The sequence below is a fragment of the Ascaphus truei genome, chromosome 11, assembly GCF_040206685.1.
Source record: "Ascaphus truei isolate aAscTru1 chromosome 11, aAscTru1.hap1, whole genome shotgun sequence".
In the NCBI taxonomy this organism is placed as follows: domain Eukaryota; kingdom Metazoa; phylum Chordata; class Amphibia; order Anura; family Ascaphidae; genus Ascaphus; species Ascaphus truei.
In genome coordinates, this window is record NC_134493.1 from 41,035,434 (window position 1) to 41,060,970 (window position 25,537).

The following is a 25,537-nucleotide window of genomic DNA, read 5'->3' on the forward strand; positions in this document are numbered from 1 at the left end:
AATTTAGCCGTGATCGGATGGGTAAGGAGACATAACGTTTTTTTTTTCCCCATAGTTTCATGTAGGTAGATGTCTTTGAAAAAGTAGGAGTTTCTGATCCAGGTGGAGGAGAGATGTTCCTTCCTTGCAGGTCTTGATGGTTGGGGGGGGGGGGGGGGGGCGGGGGTGTTGTTGTGTGAATTTGAGAGCAATTCTTCTAGGTCAGAAGTTATATTTGACACATATTGAGGCAAATTTGTTATCCAGGTATAGAATAAATGACGTATCTGCCCTTTTGTGAGTAAAATATACTAGGTCCAATAGCAGTTCAGACTGGGCACTGGCCCCGAAGGCAGCAGGTCTGACCTCAGGATTCTTGCCCGAGATTAACAAGTTGGCTTTTTGCTTTGGTAGAGGATCCAGTTTAGCGTTACTGGGTTCATAATCTTCCGCTTGTTTCCAATCGGGTCCCGAGATGGGGTCTTGTTGTTCTGATTTCGACTGTAGCACCATAGTGCTCAGGAACAGGAATTCAACAGAGGAAAGGTAAGTATTCAGAGTTTTTTCTAAGCGAGCATTAGAACAGAGATCCGCATGGTATGCCACGATCAGAAAGAGTAATATTGTACTGCCGGGGAAGATTCGTGATACGCAATACAGATCTTCTCAGAGAGGCTCCCCCCCCCCCCCCCCCTGGCCAGCACCCTTGGATACAAATGACAACCATCCTGTGGCTGGAGAGAGAGGATGTCAGCCTTTGGGGAACAGTCCGATGAGGAGCTGCAAATTTAGGCTGCTCTTATAGTGCTGGCTACGCGACCGCGTGACGTCAACCGTAGCTATTGCGATTCCTACACTCTGGTGCAGGAGACCAAGGGAGGACGACAGGGGACGTGGCGGAGGCGTGGCTATGAGCGGTTCGCTCTCATTGGCTGAACCGCTCACGTGCCGCTGATGTCACGCGGAGATCGCCGAAAAAGTAAAAATCCTTTGACTACCGGTGATCGCGACCGCTCCGTCGCTCTGCAGCACCGTCGCGCCCACTATGGGCACCTGCGACGGGCTGCATGTACTTGCTACGGCGCTGCGCGACGTCGCAGTTGCCGTAGCCAGCACTATAAGCGCAGCCTGAAGCAGCCATCATGGAATGCATGGCTCCGGGAAGTCCCCCTGTGACATGATTCAGGGGTCTCACCTGGGTGACTGATTTAGTACCCAAATTTGACACCTATAAGTATTTTTAATGTATGTAATAAAGTGAGACTTGGGAGGGGATTGATTTCCTCTGGCTACTCCCTTTTGTGTGATGTCACTGTGTGATGTCACTGTGTGATGTTACTGTACTGATACAGCCAGAGTCCCCCCTCCCCACCTCCTCTTATCTTTTATTGGTTCTCTGATAAGGACAGGGTGGGATAATGGGAAAGGACACATTTAATTGACAAACCCCCCACTCAGAGGTAGGGACCCCAAAGAAATTCAACTGGCCACCTACAGTACAGTAGGTACAGGGCTGCGCCTTTAACACGTCCTATAAAAAAAACACATCACTGGAAAGTAGCATCAGTTACGCCAGGGGTGCGCAAAGGTTTTTTGCTGCGCCGGCCCCAGCGCTCATGCCCCTCCCCCCCTCTCCAGTGACCCGGCATCAAATGACGCTGCGGGGTCACGGGATGTCAAGTCACGTGACCCCGCAGCGTCATTTGACTAGCGTTACCATGATGATGTGTCACGTCACATGACCCCACTGCGTCAAATGTTGTGGTGGCGGCGATGTGACCAGAAGCTGGCTGAATCCCGGTAACTTGAGGTTGCAGAGGCCTTGCGCGGTCCCCCGGGCATTTCATTAATCTGCAACCGCCTGCCCCCCCCAGAAAAATCTCTGCACCCCCCCCCCCCAGTTTGTGCACCCGGGTTGCACAATTGTTGCAGGGACATTTAAAATGTCTACCAATTGGATTATTATTTAAAATACACTTTGTAGCTAAGAGCTTGATCATGTCTGAAGTGTCCTCTCCTCTTCAACACCATAAAGCAAAACCCTTTTCCAGCGACCGCCTAATCTATACTAGGTAGATACCAGTCTCTGTCTGCGTCCTTGTATAAAAACACCACAATCACCTCCTCCTTCTCCCACACTCTTCTCACCTTGACAATGGAACCGGTGAGGTCAAACCAGTTACTTCCAAAACGTGTTCCTTGTTTAGATACGGACACACACAATAAATACTATAGTATTCCGGGTTCATTCAAGGTATTGAAGGGGGTTGCAGTGTTTAAAGTATGGGACGAGGACTCACTGCAGGGCTTCACACCCCAGCCTGCCTAACTCACAATGATCACTTGTTGTTTCAATCCATTCCATTCCAACCACTCTCTGCAACACCTCCCCACAGGAGGATGCCCGGTGCCAGCTCCCTGGGGCACATTGTTCTGCCTGAACAAATCTGGGCACTGCCAATAACCAGTTAGAATGATCTGACCTGTTAGGCTCTCACTCATTGTTGCCTTTCTGTATGGTTGCGTGATGCATGGACCTCTCAGTAAGGGTGCCCTGACTCGGCGTGGATTCCTGAACCTCTGCACCTGCCTCCACGCTCACCTGTCCAAACAGTGTCATATGGGGGCGAGCCTCTCCCATGCATTTATTCCGACACACACTTTGTCACTGTAGCAAATGAACGGATGTCTCTAATTCAGGTATTCACCAGCATTTCCATGGTGAGCTTTTCAGGGCATTAGATGCGCCAGTTAATTGTACGTACAGCACTAAAATGGGGGGGGAAGGGGAATAATTGTATCCTTTTCATTTTATGACTTTATTTACAGTGCAACAACCGCCGCCGATGCTATATATAATAAAAAGCTATTTAATATCGCTATAAAATGTGTTATTGCCCCAATAAATGAATTGCTACTCCTTGCTTCGTTTTGGCATCATAAAAACTGGGAAATTTTGGGACACCGGGAAGCTGTAACACCCACAAATAAAAGCTACAGAACTTGAAGCTGATGACAGATTAGTAGGCTGGTTACAGGTGGCGGGGTTATAACAGCAAGTCGTGAACTGGCCTAGAAACCAATCGTCTTGGTAGGTTTCAGTGACTCACCCACATAGTGACTATTAATTCATCCACCCAACATGTGCTTTTGTTTCTGCTTCCAAATGAGTACTCTGCCTCTTAACATCTTCCCTGCCAGTTGGGAAGTCCAGTCCAAAGTTAAAAATAGACCCAAATAAACTGTACACACAGGCTGCATGAGGGTTAGTTGCTGAACCCCGGTGCGCTCAAAGGGGGTCACTTCTGCCAGCCCAACCTGAAGCATTTGTACACTGCGAGCGATGTGATAACCTTTTACCATCCACCTTTTCCTAGATGAGGGAGAAGTCATTGTAATTAAAGGTGCATTCCTGCTAAATTGGCCTACCCGTGGCATTTTTCCAACACTGCCATCAATATAAATTATTTGGGTTGGGGGGGAAGCCTTAAAAATGGCGGCCACTGTGACTTTGTCAAAGCATTTTTATGACCCATCACCAATAATTGTAAATGTGGGATTTAAGCATCATTCACTGCTCAGTTTATTACACAATCTAAGGGCTGGGTGCTCTGTACCATGATATGTGATATCTCAGTCAGACGTCATCTTTAATTTATCTGGAAACCTGAGTAGAGCTCGCCCCCCGTGAATGAGACATACATACAGCACTGAGCTGGTTGAGACAGCATCCAGGCAAAGAGCTGCTGCTGCTCTGCAGATTAGTCAGTAGGAAGTGTCTGCTTTTGCTGGCACATACAGTAACCTCTGGGCACACTCGCTACTGCTGGGAAGAGGGATGTCTGGGTGAGGAGGAGGCCAGATTAATGCCAAATAAATACATTTCTGCCACACCCGATGAAGAACCCTGAGAGGTTGGAAAGCTTGTAACATATCCACTACTTGTTGGTCCAATAAGAGGTCTCATACCCCCTCCTCCCTCTCCCTCCTGTGTTACTGCAAATAAATACATTGTAACACTCACTGCAGAGGAGTCTTTGCTGCCAGAGTATAACTTAAAGATGCAGTCCCACTGAAAATTGCTATTTTTCTTAACAGAATTGCAGGGGGTGGAGGGTGCTGGGGGAAAGGGGGGAGGGTGCTGGGGGAAAGGGGGGGAGGGTGCTGGGGGAAAGGGGGGGGAGGGTGCTGGGGGAAAGGGGGGGAGGGTGCTGGGGGAAAGGGGGGGAGGGTGCTGGGGGAAAGGGGGGGAGGGTGCTGGGGGGCTGCCCTGGAACTGTACGTTATTTCACCTGGTTCCCGAGATACATACCAGTGAAGCTACCGCTATTCATGGTTTCTCGCAGGGATTTAAACGGCTGTCTAATAGGAAGCCCCTACAGATGACGACGCTGCTTTCTCTTGGCTAGTAGGACCAACCACAGGTGAACGGCCAGTTTGTTTCCCCTGTCAGTAATTAAATAACTGGGGGACGCTGAAAATAACACGGTTGAGCTCCAGAGGACCCCCTTGGGTTTGAACAGCTGAGGGTCGGCAACAAATACAATTCTGAGTTCTTATCACAGCTGTAATAACCCCCCCAAAAACTGCGCGATCTGCACACAAATAGGACTTTTTTTTTTACCCTCTAGGCTTTTGAAAAGCGCCGTAATTACCATTTTTAAAATATCACCCCACAGTACAAACACTCAGCTTTATGACAGATCTTATTTTTTAATTTGCACAAATCTCTGTATTCTTCCGGGGTTATTTTGTTGCCTGAGAAGATGAAGCCTTCATAGGCTGTTTGTACCTTAATTATTATAATTAGCGCTGCTGTTCCTGCTTGGGGAGGCGGGCGTGACACACAGACCCTACAGAGCTTTTATTGGGTTATTTGCTTTCATCTGCTGTAACAAAAAAAAAAAAAAAAATGATAATAATAATAATGCACAAAACAAATAACATGCGTCTATTTTCCTATTAAAAAACATTTAATTATAATTTGGAGACTAAAGATCACTTAGTGTTAGTGTGTCACTGCGAGGGAGAGGGTGGCTCCTCTGTGGGCGTTATCGGCCGGCAGACTAATGCACGTCCAATATGACAAATTATTCAGCTTATTCCTTTATTTCTTCTCTTAAGTACGGGGTCATTTGGTTCAACGTTTTTTGGCAAAAACAGGCCACGCCTGCAACCACGTCAACTTAAACCCCTTCAGCCGGTCCCACGTGACCGATGGTAGGCCGTGACCTCTCCGTTTCCTCTGTATGCGTTTGTCATGCTAGATGTCCCACTGGGGACTCTTTGGTGATGGTTGTGTAGTTGACGTCACTTTCGAGGTTGACTCCGGTTCTCACTGTTAAGTATATTAATATATTGTATTGTATGTCTTTATTTATATAGCAACAAAAAATAGCAGTGCTGCGCACCTATGTATAAAATATAAATGCTTGCGATTACACCGGTGCACCTGGGTCAGAGAAACCTGTAGAAAGAATCCTAGATAATACCAAACACTGGAAGACCCAAGGCAATGCGGATTTACAGGGTCTCGTTTATATCAATTTCATATTTCAAATCCGCAGTGCCTTGGATCTTCCAGTCTTTATTTATATAGCGCCATTAATGTACATAGCGCGTCACAGTAGTAAGACACGGGGTAATCAAATAAATAACAGATAATATAAATAACAGATCATGAGAATAAGTGCTTCAGACATAAAAGTAACATTAAGAAAGAGGAGTCCCTGCTCCGAAGAGCTTACAGTCTAATGTATTATATATTATAATATATAATGCTGTTAGTTTGGGGTTTGAGCCTCGCTATGATCGCGTGTGGCTAACTGTAAGTTGCAACAGGGGGCTTGCATCCAGTCCGCAAGTCCCCCCCCCCCCCCCACCAACAACAGTATGAGCCACTTGTGCTGAAGCAGGGACTGATTGAGCCTCCTGTGCTGAAGCAGGGATATCCTGAGAACCTGACCTGTTGGAGGTGGAGGGGGCATCTTGAGGACTGGAGTTGAGCCCCCCTGAGTTATAGGACAGGAGCCGGCTGTATCAGACCTGCCACAATGCGTTCGGTCCGTGACGCAATCATTAGACCGTGAACCTGATTCCTGGATCTAAATGAAACCAGTAACACCCTGCGTCTCGTGTGAATCATGTTTCATTGACCTCTTCACTGCTGGATGAGCCAGGAACACAGTGGTGCTGAATTCAGCAGAGGCGCTTAACCCGCTTAATGCCAGCGTCTAAACCAGGGGTGGCCAACTCCAGTCCTCAAGGGCCACCAACAGGTCAGGTGTTCAGGATATCCCTGCTTCAGCACAGGTGGCTCAGTCAGAATAACTCAGTCAGAATCCTTAAAACCTGACCTGTTGGTGACCCTCGAGGACTAGAGCTGGCCACCCTTTGTCTAAACACACGTTAAAATATATCTATTCTTTTATAACTCCATGCCAATGTCCATTTAACACCCTAATCACCCACTGCAGTGTCAAATCCTCCAGTGCACATTAACCTCAGACAAATATTAGTGACACACAATTTTCATGGGACCTTTAAATATGGCCGCCGTCCTGAAGTATTTCAAAAGGGTTGATCGCAGCTCTCTGCAGCTCGGAAATCACCACACTGCTTGAAAATGGTTGTCTGTCCTGTGCCGAAAGTGAACTCAAAACAATGGCTGTTTTATAGGATACATGTGGTGGACTTACACCTTCAATAAATCTGAAAATAGTTATTTTTAAAGCGGCGGTTACATTTTTTCACGTTTCCGAAGCTTGGCAGGTTTTTACAGTCTTTAGCTAACGTCCTTTGCGGGTAGCACCCACCGTTTGACTGTCCTCAAAACCAGAAGGGAATTGTTGTGTTCACGGGTTGTATTGTAATTATCAACCGGTCATCATTGGTTAACGAGATATGCGGATGTAGCCGATATCGCTGAATTCGCCTGACCCAGATAATAAAGAAACATATTAATTTAAACAGGACGTGGAGAAGTAATACGGTTATTTTTAGGGTGGTTGGATCTTTCTGAGAAAGCAGATTATACTAATATGTGCGTTTAATAAATTAATCTACTACGTGGGACAGAACCATTTTTTGGCCTCCGATAGTAATATGTATTGTATCTATCTATGTGTTGTATTGTATGTATATGGAAGTATTGTATGTATGTATATGCATTGTGTGTATTGTGTGCATTTGTGAGTATTTGTGTGTATTGCATGTTCTGTGGAATTTATCACTGTGCTTTTTTGCTTTAGGCTTTTGGGCCTAAATGTGAAAAGCCATTGAACCTCATCACTCTTTAATCGTTACATGCATTTGAACGCCTACGCAACATTGTATGTAAGGAAATCCGCAACGGTTAAACAAGAAAGCACAGGAGTAAGTGTTGCAACCTTCAATGGAAACATTGTGTCCTGTTGTAGTATGTGCCGTGAGTGACCTCCTCCCAGTGAGTGTGGGGAACAGTTTCGCTGGGAGAGAGACCTTGCCCCGGGGAACTAAGCATTGCAATGGGAGATGAAGAGATACAATAAGATTTCATGTAGCAGCTGATGCTTTGTCACCAGGCAGAATAATCTGATGGGGAGTAAATTCCCTCCTGACAGTGAAAGGAGAGGGATTATTGGCACCCGCGTTTGGAGTAGGTGGGATAACATTGGGAAATATTATGGAAAGTCCCCGATGGTAGATGAGTGTAGGATAGACATATGCTGCAAGTCCATGAAACAAACCAACATTGTTGCTTAGATTGTAAGCTCTCCGGGGAAGGGAGTTCTTTTTCTGTTATCCGATTTTGTTTCTTGCTCTTGTCGTATTATAATTCCCTGTACTGCAGTGTCTCTTTTGTAAAGCGCTGAGTACACTGTGGGCACGATATACATAAAGATATACGTACAATGCCAGGCAAGCTGTTCCATGCCTGAGTGCTTTCACTTTATCCCAGAATCAATTCCCAAGTTGGCCTGTGCTGAGACATGGGAGTATGAGCAGCCTGGCGGAGTTACATTGTGACCTGTCCCTAGGCGGTAAGTAGGTAAGGCACCGCCTAATGTCGGCATGTCTCAGGGGGCGGCAGGTCTCAGGGGGGTGGCAGGTCTCAGGGGGGTGGCAGGTCTTAGGGGGAGGCAAATCTCAGGGGGAGGCAAGTCTCAGGGGGAGTAGCAAAATGAAGAGGAAACGTAGTAGTTAATGTAGCAAATCCTTCCCCCCCCCCCCCCCCCCCCAAAAAAAAAATGTCCCCGGAGCATTACCCCATTCATTGGAGCTCTGGAGACCCCCTGCTTCCCGAGATACTTAGCTCCGTAGGTAAGACCGGTATTAGCTCCGCAGGTTTTAAAGCTCCCGGTCTCACGGGCCAATCGGAAGTCACACGAGATGACATCACTGCTTCCTATTGCCCCACATGACGAAGGAACGTTAAACCTGCGGAGCTGATCCCGGCACTCCCTACGGAGCTAAGTATCCCGGGAAGCAGGGGTCTCCAGACCAGGAAATCCACCGCTTCAACCCTAAACCCCTAAAAAAGAAATAAAAAGGAACGTGACGAGATTAAAAAATAGAGTCGGCCTAACAGTACTTGCCTTAGGGCATCACATAACCAGGGACGGGCTTGGTTGTGACACCCATCACAGGACAAACTCCGGTCCTTGCAAAACCTCCCCTGTTAACAGGCCTCACCCGCCACTAAACCACGTTACTCATCAGGAGGACATTTATAGCTGGTGGTGGCGCTTGCTACGTCTTTTAAACTCAACACTGACTGTCAGCACGTTACGCTTTTACCCTGTCTTCACCTTAAAAGGGACCAGATGTTAAAAACACAATGATCACGTCCGCTCCCAATTGTTATTTTACCATATTACTTAATACTGACGGCAAACCGTTCCCACGTAGCTCCGTGGGAAACGAAATACCTCCCTTTGTCTGCTTTTATTTGTGATTTAAGAAAGGGTTTTTTCAGCTCCTCCCAACCTCGGAGTTAGGTTATGAGCTAGAAAACAAATACATCATCCCCGCCCTCCCCCCTTTGTGAAGCATGCAGCTGGTTAAAAAAAGATTGACCGTACATTTAGGAAAAACAAAAATACGATCCCCGCTCCCCTCCCAAATTGGACTCGCAATTTCCTGGAGAAATTTCTACTTTTAGAACCTAAATCTAATAACATAGGAGTCACTGGGTTGCATCTTTTGATCACAGGATGATTCAAGCCTGCTAACCATGTCATGGCAAACTCCAAATATAGCCGGTGCCTGCGCCGAATGCATCCAATGTCTAAGTGCCCGGTGCCTGGGGAAATGTATGAAAGTGCCCTGAAAGGGTTAAATGAGTGAAGCGTACCGCTTTCTGTGCTTCAGAGCACCTACACACTGACATAATCCAGGAGCAAAGTGCCCCTGTTATGAAGAGAAACGCCGGCTGCACAAATTCCCCAGTGAAAAATAAAAATAAAAATGATCTCCAGTGAATATATGCAATAGTGAATATATGCAATAGTGAATATATGCAATAGTGAATATATGCAATAGTGAATATATGCAATAGTGAATATATGCAATAGTGAATATATGCAATAGTGAATATATGCAATAGTGAATATATGCAATAGTGAATGTATGCAATAGTGAATATATGCAAATGAGGATATGCAAATATGCCACCATAAGATCTTAGCTTTCCTTAGTGGATTCAGGCTCGTCTGAAAGGGCAGGTGGGGATCTTCCTTCAGTCTCAGAAGATGAGAAGAAAAAAAGAGGATGTCCACTAGTGTGGCTACAAAATGAGGATTTGTGTGAATAAGTGTCAATCAGACTCACATTTTATACAGCGTATACGAGCGTGGTGCAGGGGTCTTTACATACACATTTCTCTTATTCCTATCAGCCGTAGACACTCAGCTCTTCAGTCACTTGCCTACATGTTTCATAGATCAGCAGATGGATCATTTTCTACCTTTATTCACCAGAATGAATTAGTAACACAGGAGGGAGCGGGAGTAGGGGGTGTGATGCCTTTTATTGGACCAACAAGCAGTTGATATGTGACAGGCTTTCCAACCTCTCAGGGTCCTTCATCAGGTATAGCTCTGCCGAGAGCCATACCTGATGAAGGCCCCTTAGGCCAGGTCCCCGCTGGCTACTGCAGCACCCGCTGTGGCGGACGCTGCAGGGACAAGAGCCGCCCCACAATGGGGCCGGGCCCGCTGCATGGGGGGGGGGGGCGCTGCGCCGACAGAAACTCCTGCTCTCAAGAAAATGGAGATCAGGACTCGCGACGGAGCGCTTGGCCACGCCCCTTGGCGGTTCAGCCAATGAGGGCGAACCTGCCGGGTGACATCACGGCCGTGCCCCCGTCACGCCCTCCCCCCCCCCCCTGCAGCTCTCTGCAGACCGGGGGACTCGGCTGCACGCTCAGCCAGCCTCGCAGATGCGCAGGCAGCACAGGCCGCAGCCTTTGAGCTTGGAAAGCTTGCATCATGTCAACTACTACTTTTTTGTTGGTCCAATGAAAGGGTTCATACCCCCTACTCCCTCTCCCTCCTATTGTTACTACATGGAAGAAAGGACCAACACGCCCCCCCCCCCCCCCCCACACCATTCTTTGCCCAGAATGTGAAGGGAATTACGAACTTTACTTTTTTTTTTTTCACGTTGTTCTTCTTTGGGTTTCTCTGCAGGTTTTAATGTTTGTTTTTTTAATGCTATATGTGGGAAAAGTAACGTACACCTAATTTAACTGGAATAGGCATCCACATTAGCACCGCCTATGCAATCAATTATTTCTATTCTGCATGAATGTGTCTCCAATGTGTTTGGGTCATAATTTTGGTCAGAGGATGGGTTTGGGCTGCATTAATAATTCTATTATTTATATTGTTACCTTATTATAAAACACATATTGTAATGGGCCCAGTGTAACTACAGGGGGGGGGGGGATTCCATTGTGCGTTAACATTCCTGATCTGGCGTTAACAAGAGTTGAAGTTAATTGCAGTTAACACCAGATTGGGTGCGTTACCCTGCAACAAACCTTATTGAATCTCTCCCATAGTACTTTGGAAGGTTTTTTATAATCTTTAGCTAATCTCTTTTGTGATTACTGCTGCCAACAGGAAAATTGTCCAGTACCACTTTTTTTTTTCCATTGTGGCAAATTAATTATGTAACCATAAACATTTTACACGCACGTATTTTTTTCAACATTATTTTTATTATTATTTATATTATTTTGTTTGCACTATTCTGCCCCTAAAGCCTTTAGTCCAGTGGTGGCCAACTACAGTCCTCAAAGGCCACCAATAGGATAGGTTTTAAAACCTGCTTCATCCCAGGTGGCTCAATCAGCGGCTCAGTCATTCTGATTGAGCCCCCTGTGCTGAAGCAGGGATATACTTAAAACGTTGCCTGTTGGTTGCCTTTGAGAACTGGAGTCGCTGCACTAGTCCTTGGAGTAACATCAGTAATGTTTGTGCCTTCTTGTGTATCTGCAGCTATGGGCAGCACGTGCAGCATTTTAAGGTGCTGAGAGAGAGGAGCGGGAAGTATTACCTGTGGGAGACCAAGTTCAACTCCCTGAACGAGCTGGTGGAATTCTACCGGACCACCTCTATCGCCAAGAGCCACCAAGTCTTCCTGCGTGACGAAGAGGAGAAGGTAGAAGTACAGAGGGGAAGGAAACAGGTTAATAGCCAGATGTGTTCCTGTAATAGAGGGGTACCTGTAATAGTGGTGTGCCTGTAATAGAGGGGTTCCTGTAATAGAGGGGTACCTGTAATAGACATGTACCTGTAATAGACATGTACCTGTAATAGAGGGGTACCTGTAATAGAGGGGTACCTGTAAGAGAAGTACATGTAACAGAGGTGTACTTGTAACAGAGGGGTACCTGTAATAGTGGTATGCCTGTAATAGAGGGGTACCTGTAAGAGAAGTACCTGTAACAGAGGTGTACCTGTAATAGACATGTACCTGTAATAGAGGGGTACCTGTAAGATATGTACCTATAACAGAGGTGTACCTGTAACAGAGGTGTACCTGTAATAGTGGTGTTCCTGTAATAGAGGGGTACCTGTAATAGACATGTACCTGTAATAGAGGTGTGCCTGTAATAGAGGGGTAACTGCTCGTTAATTAGGATTCCCGTTTTCGGTTTTGAATGGAGATTAGAAAACATCACTGACCATCTAGTGCAGGAGTGGCCAACTCCAGCCCTCAAGTATCACCACTAGGTCAGGTATAGGGGATATCCCTGCTTCAGCACAGGTGGCTCAGTCATTCTGATTGAGCCACCTGTCCTGAAGCAGGGATATCCCTAAACCCTGACCTGTTGGTGGCCCTTGGGGACTGGAGTAGGCCACTGCTGATCTTGGGCCTTTCTATCCAATAACTCTTTACAGTAACAGAGGTATGTTTGTAGGCAACAATAGCAGGTGGGTAACAGGCCAATAGAGAGATCACTCTGTATAATAGCAGGTGGGTAACAGGCCAATAGAGAGATCACTCTGTATAATAGCAGGTGGGTAACAGGCCAATAGAGAGATCACTCTGTATAATAGCAGGTGGGTAACAGGCCAATAGAGAGATCACTCTGTATAATAGGAGGTGGCTCTGGCTGGAATGGAACCCACAACCTTGTTTATTCAAGACTAGCTCTGCAAGCACCTCCCGACGCCTGCAGTACGGGGGGTGGGGCTGTTGGTGGCCCTTGAGGACTGCAGTTGGCCTCCCCATATCTATTACTTCTGGTGAAACGGGTAAAAAGTGGAAATCTAGCATGAGATGCACTCTCTTACTGCCAAGAGATAACACACAAAGGTCTCTATATCCAGGCAAAAGTGGGGCAATTCTGGGGCAAATCTATCTGCGAATGTAGCAAAAGAAAAATCCCACAGAAAGCAAGCAATAGAGTCTGGGTTTTTATACACCTGGTGCAATTGTTTGCTCCAGATTTGCACTGTTTTTTTGTCTTGATACAAAGACCTCAAAGTGAGCATTAAAACTGCAAAAGTGCACCGATACATTCAAATACGTCCCAATTTGTCTTCTGTTATTTGTGATACACAAAGTATCCCCCGCGGAAAGGCCGAACTGATATTGGAAGAGTAGCATTGAATCGTTTGCCGGCAGTAAGACCCGTGCCACGGTCTTCAGGCAAACCGGGAGCCCATCATTTCTATTTCCTTTCTCAAGATCACCTTGAAAAAAATAACCCCGGACAAACTGCTCTATGGGACCTCAGCAAAATGTTTTCAGCAAAAAGTTCCAGTGAAATGTTTAACTCTGCAGAGCTGCACTTGGAATTGTACCTGCCAGCAGAGCTTACCATCTAATTTTGCATCCTGATGCAGAGGGAGATAAGGTGACTTGCCCAAGGTGAAACCTCTACTACGTTCACCAAACTTCACCACTAAAACATTCATCCAGCGCCCATTAATACCTAGGTGTATGCATAATATGAGACACAGTAAATATCCGAGGCGGGATTGGTGCGGCTGGCAGCATGTTTGAAACACTATTAGTTTACACACAAAAAAACAAACAAATTGCTCCTAATTTAAAAAAAAAGGAAGACGTGCTCCTTTAAGTCAGAGAACGCAGACCCGAGGCAATTAAATAAAACTGCCCTGTTAGAATTGTTTTTCAAATACAAACTTTGCTCTGTGTGCCCCGGATTTTTACAAGCATGAATTCCAGGCGCCGCGTGGATTGAGAACTTTGGATGCTGTTTATATGTTATTACTGTGTTGTTGGGTTATAAGCTGGCAGCCAATCAGATGTCGGCGCTGCCTTTTATTTGTGACAGTCCCTAACCATATAATGCGGCGAGTTATTCACCTGTGAAAATGACATGATAATAGTTCTCATTATTTACACGCTTAAGCCAGGCGGAGCTGCCCAATTTGTACACATCATACTGAAAGCGGCATGGACACTAACTCCTGCTGAAAAACATGTCTTCAAACAAAAACACAGAGTCCTCCTTGTTTTAACATTAAAGCCCTGGAGCGATTGAAAAAAACACTATGTTCCGTATCTAGAAATGCTTCTGGATTTGGACACTTTTTTCTGGGAATACCCAGACCTGCTTATATTGTTCAAATGAAATAATGTGGCTTTTCCAAACCGTGTCAACATCCCAGGAGCAAAGCAGCGAGTCCAGGGCCCTGTAAATGACACGTGGATGTAAATGTTTGCAATTCTATCAGGGATAGGATGTTTGCGAAGCCGCGGATGCTAAAAATCAGCGAGACTTCCAGAAAATGAGTGAGGGCTGCACCAAATATAACGGTTTACATTGGAAGGCCCCACAGAGCTTACAATCTAAGACCCACATTCTCACGGCTTTATCAAATAACGTTCACCTAGGTTAATGTCATGTTAAGCCTTACCGTGTGCCCTCCAAGGCTAATAACACACTGTTACGTCGTGTTTCCATCTGTAAAGATCAGTGTGTTAGCTAGAGCAGGGAGGCTCAACTCCAGGCCGCAAGGCCCTCCCGAAAGGTTAGGTTTTAAGGATATCCCAGCTTCAGTGCAGGTGGCTCAGTCGAAGACTGAGCCACTGATTGAGCCACCTGTGCTGAATCTGAGACTGATTGAGCCACTTGTGCGGAAGCTGGGAATGATTGAGCCAACTGTGCTGAAGCAGGGATATCCTGAGCACCTGAAATCTTGGGTGGTCTTGAGGTCTGGAGTTGAGCACACCTGACCTAGAACATTAGTCAGTGATGACATGCAAAGATAACGGCGTCCCCCCCCCTTAACAGCGCCCCCCCCCCCTTAACAGCGCATATTCACAAAAGCACGTTCCGGTTAATGCAGTGACTTCGCGTTACGTTTGTTAGGTCACGCCTAAATATGGCGTTACTCACGTCTAGAGCCTCAAATAGGGCTTTTTTACAGGGTGTAACGCCACAGTGCAGCACGAGTTACCTACCATAGCGTCATTTCCCTCGCCTTTCTTTCTCAACTTGAGTTAAACACCTATTGTAGGCTGTGGAATACTCTACTATGTAACTATGTAACACTAAGGCATACTTAATGCCACATTATTGGAAGGACAATGCAGTGTTATGCTACAATACCGGGGTATTACTGAGATATGGAGCAGCCATTGTTTTGCACACAATAAGTTTTGAGATTACGCGATACTCACGTTATGAGCCTGGATTTATCTGAGCTGGGTGGGTTCAGTATCTTACACAGCCGGTGTGTGCGGGTACATGCAGGGAGTTGTAGTGACTGGCTAAAAGGGTGCGTATATATGTTTGGAAGGGGGCAGAGTTGTCGGAATTTCAAGCTGGGGAAACGATGGAACCCTTTAAGTGCCAGAGTGCTCTGCAATACCTTTAGGGCTAGATTCATTAAGCTCTGTTAACCTATGTAACATGTCGTTAACCGAAATAAACGCCTGGTAATCAGAGTGCAGCATTCACTAAAGCGAACAACGTGACATTTCTTCTAGAAAAGGCATGGTATTATTTGCAATACCCATTGTTGTAAATGGTATGAAAACAAGCTTATTACCACCTGCTTCATATTCATCCCATAAATCTACATTATGTGGCTCATCCCACGTTCTGGGGGGGTTTCCCACTTGGTGCTGGAGTGGGTTTGGGGGGGGGGGCAATTTAGGAGAGAGCCCATTGACTTATATACATCCAAATAGAGTACCCTATGCTAACCTATAACCCAGGGGTGCTTAACTCCAGTCCTCAAGCCCCCCCTCCCCACCAATAGGTCAGGTTTTCAGGATATCCCAGCTTCAGCACAGATGGCTCAATCAGTCCCTGCTTTAGTACAGATGGCTCAATCAGTTTCTGCTTCGACTGAGCCTCTGATTGAACCACCTGTGCTGAAGCTGGGCTATCTGTCCTGTTGGGGGGGGGGGGGGGGGTTGAGAACTGGAGTTCAGCACCCCTGCTATAACCTAAGCTACACTCCACCTGGGAGCACACGTGAGATACCTGGGAAATATGCTGAAAGAAATGATCTAAATATATTTTACTTATTTAAATGAGCATATTCCCCATGGGGGTGAGGTTAATCTATAAATCAAAGGGTTCCTTTCTAAATCTGTCTTTTTGCCCCCAGCAAAAGCCCAGCCTCATTGGCTGAGTGCAATTAAATATCATCACTAAATATAATGCAGAGTTATCCAGACATACTGTGACATTTAGCTAAGATATAGCTGTTGTTTTTGCATATGATTACCTTATCGAACAGGACATTAACTCACGGAAAAATAACAGCCATTTTTCGTTAGGTAACGTCACGTTATTTGCAGGGCAGAGCGTGAGACTGAGACTAGAGCCAGGGCAGAGTGAGAGACAAGAGCCAGGGCAGAGCGAGAGAGGTGAGAGCCAGGGCAGAGCGAGAGACTGAGACGAGAGCCAGGGCAGAGTGAGAGACGAGAGCCAGGGCAGAGCGAGAGAGGTGAGAGCCAGGGCAGAGCGAGAGACTGAGACTAGAGCCAGGGCAGAGCGAGAGAGGCGAGAGCCAGGGCAGAGCGAGAGACTGAGACTAGAGCCAGGGCAGAGTGAGAGACGAGAGCCAGGGCAGAGCGAGAGAGGTGAGAGCCAGGGCAGAGCGAGAGAGGCGAGAGCCAGGGCAGAGCGAGAGACTGAGACGAGAGCCAGGGCAGAGTGAGAGACTGAGACGAGAGCCAGGGCAGAGTGAGAGACGAGAGCCAGGGCAGAGCGTGAGACTGAGACGAGAGCCAGGACAGAGCGAGAGACTGAGACGAGAGCCAGGGCAGAGCGAGAGAGGCGAGAGCCAGGGCAGAGCATGAGACGAGTGCGAGGGTAGAGCATGAGACGAGTGCGAGGGCAGAGCATGAGACTCAGATGAGAGCTAGGGCAGAGCGAGAGATGAGATCAAGGACAGAGCGAGAGACTGAGACGAGAGCCAGGGCAGAGCGTGAGACGAGAGCCAGGGCAGAGCGTGAGATGAGAGCCAGGGCAGAGTGAGAGACGAGTGTGAGGGCAGAGCATGAGACTCAGATGAGAGCCAGGGCAGAGCGAGAGATCAGAACCAGGGCAGAGCGAGAGATCAGAGCCAGGGCAGAGCGAGAGATCAGAGCCAGGGCAGAGCGAGAGATCAGAGCCAGGGCAGAGCGAGAGATCAGAGCCAGGGCAGAGCGAGAGATCAGAGCCAGGGCAGAGGGAGAGATCAGAGCCAGGGCAGAGCGAGAGATCAGAGCCAGGGCAGAGCGAGAGATAAGAGCCAGGGCAGAGCGAGAGATCAGAGCCAGGGCAGAGCGAGAGAGGCGAGAGCCAGGGCAGAGCGAGAGAGGCGAGAGCCAGGGCAGAGCGAGAGAGGCGAGAGCCAGGGCAGAGAGAGAGAGGCGAGAGCCAGGGCAGAGCGAGAGATCAGAGCCAGGGCAGAGCGAGAGATCAGAGCCAGGGCAGAGCGAGAGATCAGAGCCAGGGCAGAGCGAGAGATCAGAGCCAGGGCAGAGCGAGAGATCAGAGCCAGGGCAGAGCGAGAGATCAGAGCCAGGGCAGAGCGAGAGATCAGAGCCAGGGCAAAGCGAGAGATCAGAGCCAGGGCAGAGCGAGAGATCAGAGCCAGGGCAGAGCGAGAGATCAGAGCCAGGGCAGAGCGAGAGATCAGAGCCAGGGCAAAGCGAGAGATCAGAGCCAGGGCAGAGCGAGAGATCAGAGCCAGGGCAAAGCGAGAGAGGCGAGAGCCAGGGCAGAGCGAGAGACGAGAGCCAGGGCAGAGCGAGAGACGAGAGCCAGGGCAGAGTGAGAGACGAGAGCCAGGGCAGAGCGAGAGGCGAGAGCCAGGGCAAAGCGAGAGACGAGAGCCAGGGCAGAGCGAGAGACGAGAGCCAGGGCAGAGCGAGAGAGGCGAGAGCCAGGGCAGAGCAAGGGCAGAGCGAGAGACGAGAGCTGAGATATAAGAAGAGTTCAGTTTTGCTTGTGATGAAGAGATCTTTGTACCTAACATGGAATATTTGGAGATCGAGAGAGAAACCCATGCAAATAGGACCATAGTTTCAGTTCTGCAACACAAACCGCGCCTCGTCCAGTTACTGCCCGTAACTACACTGGAACATGATGGCTTTGTGAAGCAGGTGGGGGCAGCAGTGCATGAACTGGTTATTTCCCACGAGGACCAGCAGTACGCTGTAAAGTCTCACTGTGCCTTTCTGGTCCCTGCGACTGCAAAGTGAATGGTTTGCATTCTGGTGTTTGTACACATGCTGTGACCAGCATCGTGCTGAAAGGATAACCTCTTTGGACCTTATCTTTTAAAAATATCAGTTTTGTGCAAGTGGATGGAAAGAGGTAAAGATGGACGAGTGCCCAATAATTCGAGAAGTACAAGAAAACTGGGAGACAAAGTATCATTCTGTCTGTCTGTCTTGTGTTGTCAATGATGCATTGTGTCCCAGCGCAGGGAGTCCCAAAGACAGAACACATGGGATATTAATCACCCAACTCTATTCTGGGTTTACAGACTGATGGTTAATGCACATGGGGGTTATTCATTAAACAGTTATAGTGCCATTTGATGTCAATGAGAGTTTCCGCGTGATAGTGCCCTGATCGGCACTATTGCCATTTAATGAATACACCCCTATGTGGGAGAGGCCTGCATCATATTGCTTCACCTGGTTGCTGACTCTGCATTCATTTTATTTTTTTAATCTCACAATTTTTATTGAAGATATCCATTCATCGTTTACATTAATACATACACCTTTTTTTTTTTGATGGGGTAGGGGAAGGGTACAAAAGTAAAAAGGGGGGGGGGGGGAGGGGCGGATGTCCACACAACATACAGATTAAGTAGGAATTGTATACAGGCATACCCCGCATTAACGTACGCAATGGGACCGGAGCATGTATGTAAAGTGAAAATGTACTTAAAGTGAAGCACTACCTTTTTCCCACTTATCGATGCATGTACTGCACTGCAATCGTCATATACGTGCATAACTGATGTAAATAACGCATTAGTAACAGGCTCTATAGTCTCCCCGCTTGCGCACAGCTTCGGTACAGGAAGGGAGCTGGGATTGCTGTTCAGGACGTGCTGACAGGCGCATGCGTGAGCTGCCATTTGCCTATTGAGCGATATGTCCTTACTCGCGAGTGTCCTTAAAGTGAGTGTCCTTAAACCGGGGTATGCCTGTAGCATCTTGATTACACATAAAACAATATCTTATAACATCTCTCCCGATTAGTAGCCTCTAACTCCACACTAAGGCCCGTCCTGTGTGGGGACGGACTTATCCCGTCATCGTCTCCACCATTTGTGGGGGAATCCCAGGTAGTGCAGGGCCCTAGAAGAGGTCGACTCTGCATTTTAATGATAGTAGTAGGTTAGGTTTGTTGTAGATTGTGATACCCTTTAAGGGACCACAATGAGGGTCCTCCATAGATGAAGAGAGGGTCGGACTGACCCACCGGGAAACCAGGGAAATCCTGCTTAATGTGAGCTGCACAGGAAAGAGGGGGGGGGGATATTGGATTAAGTTTGAGGGGAGCGGTTAGTGGAGGGGTGCTTCAGTTAGGTTCCCCCGGTGGGCCATAGATGCCCCTGTCTGACCCCGGTCTGAAGTTGGGTGGTACGGAGCTTTTTAAGTCTCACCGGTCTCTTCTTCAAGTCTTACAAACGTACCACATGCTATAAAGAAGGCTCAGCTGTAAATGATGCTGACCGCGGCCTCCTGAGGCTGGAAGCTGCACAGGGAACACATGGTAAGGTACTCGGGACAAGTAAAGGTACAGTACTAGGACACTGATATCACTGCAATTATCTGAAGGTAACAGCACACAGCTGCTGTCTCTAAGGCCCAGATCCATAGAAGGGTGCTAATCCTTGACTCCAATTCATTTGAATTAGTAAAGCTTAGCACCCTGCTTTAGATATTGTCCTAAATACCTTGCGCTGTGCCACTTACAGGGATTCTCTGTTTCCAATGCTCTTGTAGTATTTTTTTATTATTAATTGCCTCTATATGAAACTATTCCAGGCTCTGCGTGCTCTGTCAGCACTATATCACAGGAGATTATAACATTATCATGTTGGCCTGCTCACGCACAGCCCCTGCTTGGGGCAGTTCACTTTGTTGTAACTTTGTGTTCACCTCATACTTGGCAGCCAGTTACATCTTAATGTATATATATATATTTTTCAAGATAATTTAATTACGATGATGTTGGTTTCTGCTCCCTCCCAGCCTGCAGGTGCCTGCTCAAAATCTTACTGCGATGGGAGCCGGGATTGATGTGCGATGGACCTGTCATTGTGTTAGCAGGGTACACAGGGGTGCATCCAGACCGAAAGCTTAGAAACTAAGCAGAAATACAAGGGAAGTCTGGGACCAAAATGAGTGAGAAACATGTTACCGGAAATCCCTCATACAATTGACACGTATGAGATCAAAATACTTGAAATGAGTGCGTGAGCATTTACACGCCTGATAACATGGTTTCAGTTCATTTCCAATTAGCAGCACTGTCTGATTTAATCATCGTTTTGGGCAGCCGCTGTTGGCCTTTATGAAGTCTAGTGAGCGTCATCACTACGTAAGTGATCACCCGGTCATGATGCTAGAAGATGCTCGGCTCTTGGGGGTCTATCGTAAAGGTTTAACATTTTACTGTTAGAGAAGGTCTCTGTTCAGTGGCGTAGCTAGACATGCGCGGGCCCCCGGGGCAAACATTGGTTCGGGGCCCCATTATAAGTGAACGTATTCCGTAGATTCAGGAGAAAAATGTGGCTCGATTTTTAAATTGGAGGATATCTCCTCCTCATCTCTCTCCTCCTCCTCATCTATCCTTCTCATCTCTCCTCATCATCCCTCAGCTCTCTCCCTGTCCTCCATCTCTCTCCCCATCCTCCTCCTCCATGCCTACCTGTGGGACAGGGTGGTGATAGAGGCAGGCGGGGGGAGACGATGGTATGCTGCAGCGGGCCGCCAGAGTTAAGCAGCGGAGCAGCCGGTAGAGGAGTTAGGAGTTACACGGAGGCAGAGCAGGACGGCCGGGGGTGGATCGCGCTGTAGCAGCATAGACACCAGAAGTAATAAAGACTTCCGGGTCGGACCGCTGGGGCGCCCTCCTCCCCAGCCGTCCTGCTCTACCTCCGTGCAACTCCTAACTCCTCTGCCGGCTGCTCCTCTGCTTCCCTCTGGCTGCCCGCCGCTGCGTACCATCCTCTCCCCCCGCCTGCCTCTATCTGGGGGAGAAGTGAGTGAGATGGTCAGCAGGGCCGCCGACAGGAGGAGAGAGCGCGGGCCCCTGGTCTTTGTCCGGGCTATAAGTGGAAAAGAAATTCAAAGCGCTAATGTGAGATATCTACAAATGTGGTAAATATATAGAGTATGTGTACTTAGTGATTGTATAACAGTGTATCACGTGGAAAAATATTAGTGATGTTCTGCAGCAAAGGTAAAGGGGGTCTCTAGCCCCCTAGAAAGAGATAAGTGAATAGGAAAAACCTTAGCACATGAACCTAAAAACCAAAAACCAGCCGCGGTGGTTATTCTGGCAAATTGGATACACCGAGATTCCTGAGGACAAAACAGTAATACTGTACTTATATATGCATATACATTGACATTTAATAAAATACAAATAAAACAAATTAAAATAATTGAATCAATAGTGTCACGTATATTAAACTAAACCTGAACCTTGATTAAGCTTAATCAATAATTGATATGACTAGAATGACTGACCATTCTAGTCATATCAATTGCATATATAAGTACAGTATTACTGTTTTGTCCTCAGGATTCTCGGCTTATCCAATTTGCTAGAATAACCACCGCGGCTGTTTTTTAGGTTCATGGTTTTCCTAGTCACTTTGCCCGGGCTGTAGCTCCGCCCCTGTCGCTGTTGACCTGGACTTAGCTGCTATGGTCAAAAATGTGATGAGGATCCATTCCAGTCTATCTTATCTCATTCTTCTACCAAACAGACCAGCAAAGAGAGACCGACACCAGAAATTGACAATTTTGAGCTGGTATTATACTTTTGATCCCATTTCATTCAAGGGGTGTTGGCACCCCTTGAATGAAAGCCTGATTTGGCTCCATGTTGTTTCAAAAATCCTATTGAACCTCACTCATGTCTATGCAGTAACAAAGGCGGAAGATCTAATAGGGGGTATGATACCTTTTATTGGACCAACAAGTAGTTGATATGTTACAAGCTTTCCAACCTCTCAGGGTAACCCGATGAACTACTTGTTGGTCCAATAAAAGGTATCATACCACCTTTGTTACTTCCTGGAAGAACGGACCAACACGGCCCCCACACTACTTTGCCTCACTTATGTCTAGTGAATCTCGAACATTTGGCAGTCTTTGGAAGGAGGCCTTGGAGGAGCATTCACTCATTGTAAGTCTGTCTGCTCACTCATAATGGAGACGGGGGGGGGGGGAGGGGATGGGGGGGAAGGGGGAGAAGGGGTGATGAGATTGTCAGACTTTAGGTTGTGGTGGGTGGGGTGGGAGTGAGGTGGCTGCCAACTGACATACAAACAGGATTCCTTACACACTCATGTAAATGGGATTAGGCCACGATACATTGTAAGAGGCAGGGATTTGGCTGGCCGGCCTCTTCTGCTGATGATGCGAAATGCTACAGAGGTGGAGATCACATGTGAGAGCAGGACTGAGACATTTGGGATCAGCTGTATCCTTAGGCTGCTATGTAGAAAACACGGAAAGTTTTTCGGGTAGCCAAATTAACAAGCAGCTCTGAGCCGGTCTGCGGGCTGGTGACTCCACTTTAAAACCAGATCCGAACTGGAATCACTCCAATAGCCCTCTGGAGACCTGTCTGGTTTGCTTGCCCCAATGGCCAAAGTGCTTTCAAAAAGTAGCGACACTGTCTGGTCAGAATAAATGTAGACCTGTTAAACATTGAGGACAGTAACTATACTCTAACAAAAGAGTACTTCAGAAAGTAAGGCCATCTTTTTCCAAATAAACCCCTTTCGTTTGTGCAAACTAGGGGAATGTAAGTTTGTACATAGAAAAGTATTGGTGCACTGCATCCCTTGGTACCATTACATTCTCAGCACATCCAGGCACTAAAGGTTTGCGCTGAGCTTGTTCACGGATCTGAGTGTTGCACAAACACACATCTGAGATCCTCTCTCCCTTTGTTCTGTCCCCACAGCGGAAAACGCGGTTCGTCCAGGCGCAGTTTGACTTCACCCCCCAGGTGGCATCGGAACTGCCTTTCAAACAGGGGGACATCATAGAGGTCCTGGACTCCTCAGACTCCAACTGGTGGAGAGGGAGGAACTCTGGAAGGACCGGCATGTTCCCGCAGAACTATGTGAACCAGATCCTCATGTAACCTGCTGTCCCCTGATCTCCTTGTTGGGGAACCAGCCTGGATATATCACCCCTCGCTGGTGGGCACTGGCCTTACCTAGCCATGTACAGGAATCTTTAATACCAATTTCCTTGCTTGAATAGCCTACAGCACATTGAAGCCTCTAGCCATAAATATCAATAATTCATTATTGTAAGGGAGTCACTCTCACTTATAGCATATTTCCCCTATTACACACATCTGTTACTATTAAAGGTTATACTATGATCACTTTGTCAGCCAGGATCACCCTCATACACACCCTATAGTCTTTAATAAGACCGCCCTATTATACACACACACTATACTCTTTAATAAGACCGCCCTATTATACACACACACTATACTCTTTAATAAGATCACCCTCTTATACACACACACACACACACACACACACACACACACACACACACACACACACACACACACACACACACACACACACACACTATACTCTTTAATAAGATCACCCTCCTTTACACACACTATACTCTTTAATAAGATCACCCTCTTATACACACACACTATACTCTTTAATAAGATCACCCTCTTATACACACACTACACTCTATAATAAGATCACCCCCTTATACACACATGCTATACTGTTTAATAAGATCACCTTCTTAAAAGTCAGAATCACTCCCTTACACCATCTGTTACCCAAAAAGATGTCAGCGCAGTTACTCCGCTAGTGGGGTGACCCGCAGGTCAGGGCATACATCAATGTATCTTTTCTGGTATAAAGTATAAATACATTAATACAATAGATAAGAGTGATGCTAGCATTAAGAATCTCTCTCACCTCTGCTAAGGCTGCAGTACATCAGCTGCTCTGACCATATTCTGCTGGGCAATGTCTAATTCCAGCCCCAGCGGAGCCCGGAGCCCGGAGCCCGGAGCCCGGAGCCCGGAGCCCTCACTTTAACTTCTATGCCAGAATATATTGTATTTTTATAAGCTGCTTTTAGGCGACAATGTTTTGTAAATATGTGACTTTTCCTTTAGGGCAGGGGCGGCCAGCACCAGTCCTCAAGGACCACCAACAGGTCAGGTTTTAATGATATCCCTGCTTCAGCACAGGTGACTCCATCAGTGGCTCTGTCTTCAACTGCACCACCTGCGCTGAAGCAGGGATATTCTTAGATCCTGACCTTTTGCTGGCTCTTGAGGACTGGAGTTGGCCACTCCTGCTTTAGGGGAGTGACAGAAATGCCCAGTGTGCACCTTTTACCAGTGAAAATGACAGATGTATATTATTAACCCCTTCAGTGGCATATAATTACTGATGACAATCAGCGTCACATTGAACAGGTGGGGTTATTAGTAGAGCCTCTGCGGGTTAGTGAAGCTGTGAAGGACACCCAAAGTACACAAACTTAATGTGAAATCCAAGAACAAGACATCTGGTCTGATTGAAAGGGAGCAGAAAATCTTTACGGTGTTGAATTTGGCAGCTGGAAGGGAAAGGTGCTCACCACATAATGAAGCGCTTCCGATGGCAGAGAGGAACCCCCCTTTGTTCTGTTGTACTGAATGTTTTCAGATAATGACAGACGATAATATTTGGGGTGTGGCTGCATTGGGAGATAATATGTTCCCTACAGGCCTTTTGGCTCTGAAACTCATGTCTGTGATCTTGAAGTGGCGGCTTCTGTTTGCCTTCTGTTTGTTACTGCTCCCCCCCTGCCATGATGTCATGTCTCTCCCCCCCTGCTATGATGTCATGTCTCTCCCACCTGCCATTATGTCATGTCTCTCCCCCCCTGCTATGACGTCATGTCTCTCCCCCCCTGCCATGACGTCATGTCTCTCCCCCCCTGCCATGATGTAATGTCTCTCCCCCCTGCCATTATGTCATGTCTCTCCCCCCCTGCTATGATGTCATGTCTCTCCCTCCTGCCATGATGTCATGTCTCTCCCCCACCCGCCATGATGTCATGTCTCTCCCCCCCTGCCATTATGTCATGTCTCTCCCTCCTGCCATGACGTCATGTCTCTCCCCCCCTGCCATGATGTCATGTCTCTCCCCCCCTGCCATTATGTCATGTCTCTCCCCCCCTGCCATGATGTCATGTCTCTCCCCCCCTGCCATGAGGTCATGTCTCTCCCCCTGCCATGATGTCATGTCTCTCCCCCTGCCATGATGTCATGTCTCTCCCCCTGCCATGATGTCATGTCTCTCCCTCCTGCCATGATGTCATGTCTCTCCCTCCT

The 25,537-nt window shown here is 47.3% G+C and overlaps 1 protein-coding gene across 3 annotated transcripts in view; it reads left to right on the top strand.

Moving 5' to 3' along the window:
* GRAP (GRB2 related adaptor protein) overlaps positions 1–25,537 on the top strand; it is a 45,648-nt gene that overhangs the window by 19,233 nt on the left and 878 nt on the right. Inside the window, exons 6-7 of one of the 3 annotated variants that reach the window (XR_012787401.1) lie at positions 11,463–11,652; positions 23,120–23,360. Coding sequence is in view for 2 of the 3 variants with exons in the window: in XM_075565807.1 (XP_075421922.1) it covers positions 11,463–11,652; positions 23,120–23,302 (373 nt within the window). In the remaining variant the exon portion in view is untranslated. Of the gene's footprint in view, positions 1–11,462; positions 11,653–23,119; positions 23,770–25,537 lie in introns of those variants that run through there. The other 2 variants (XM_075565807.1, XM_075565808.1) reach the window with 2 other exon arrangements.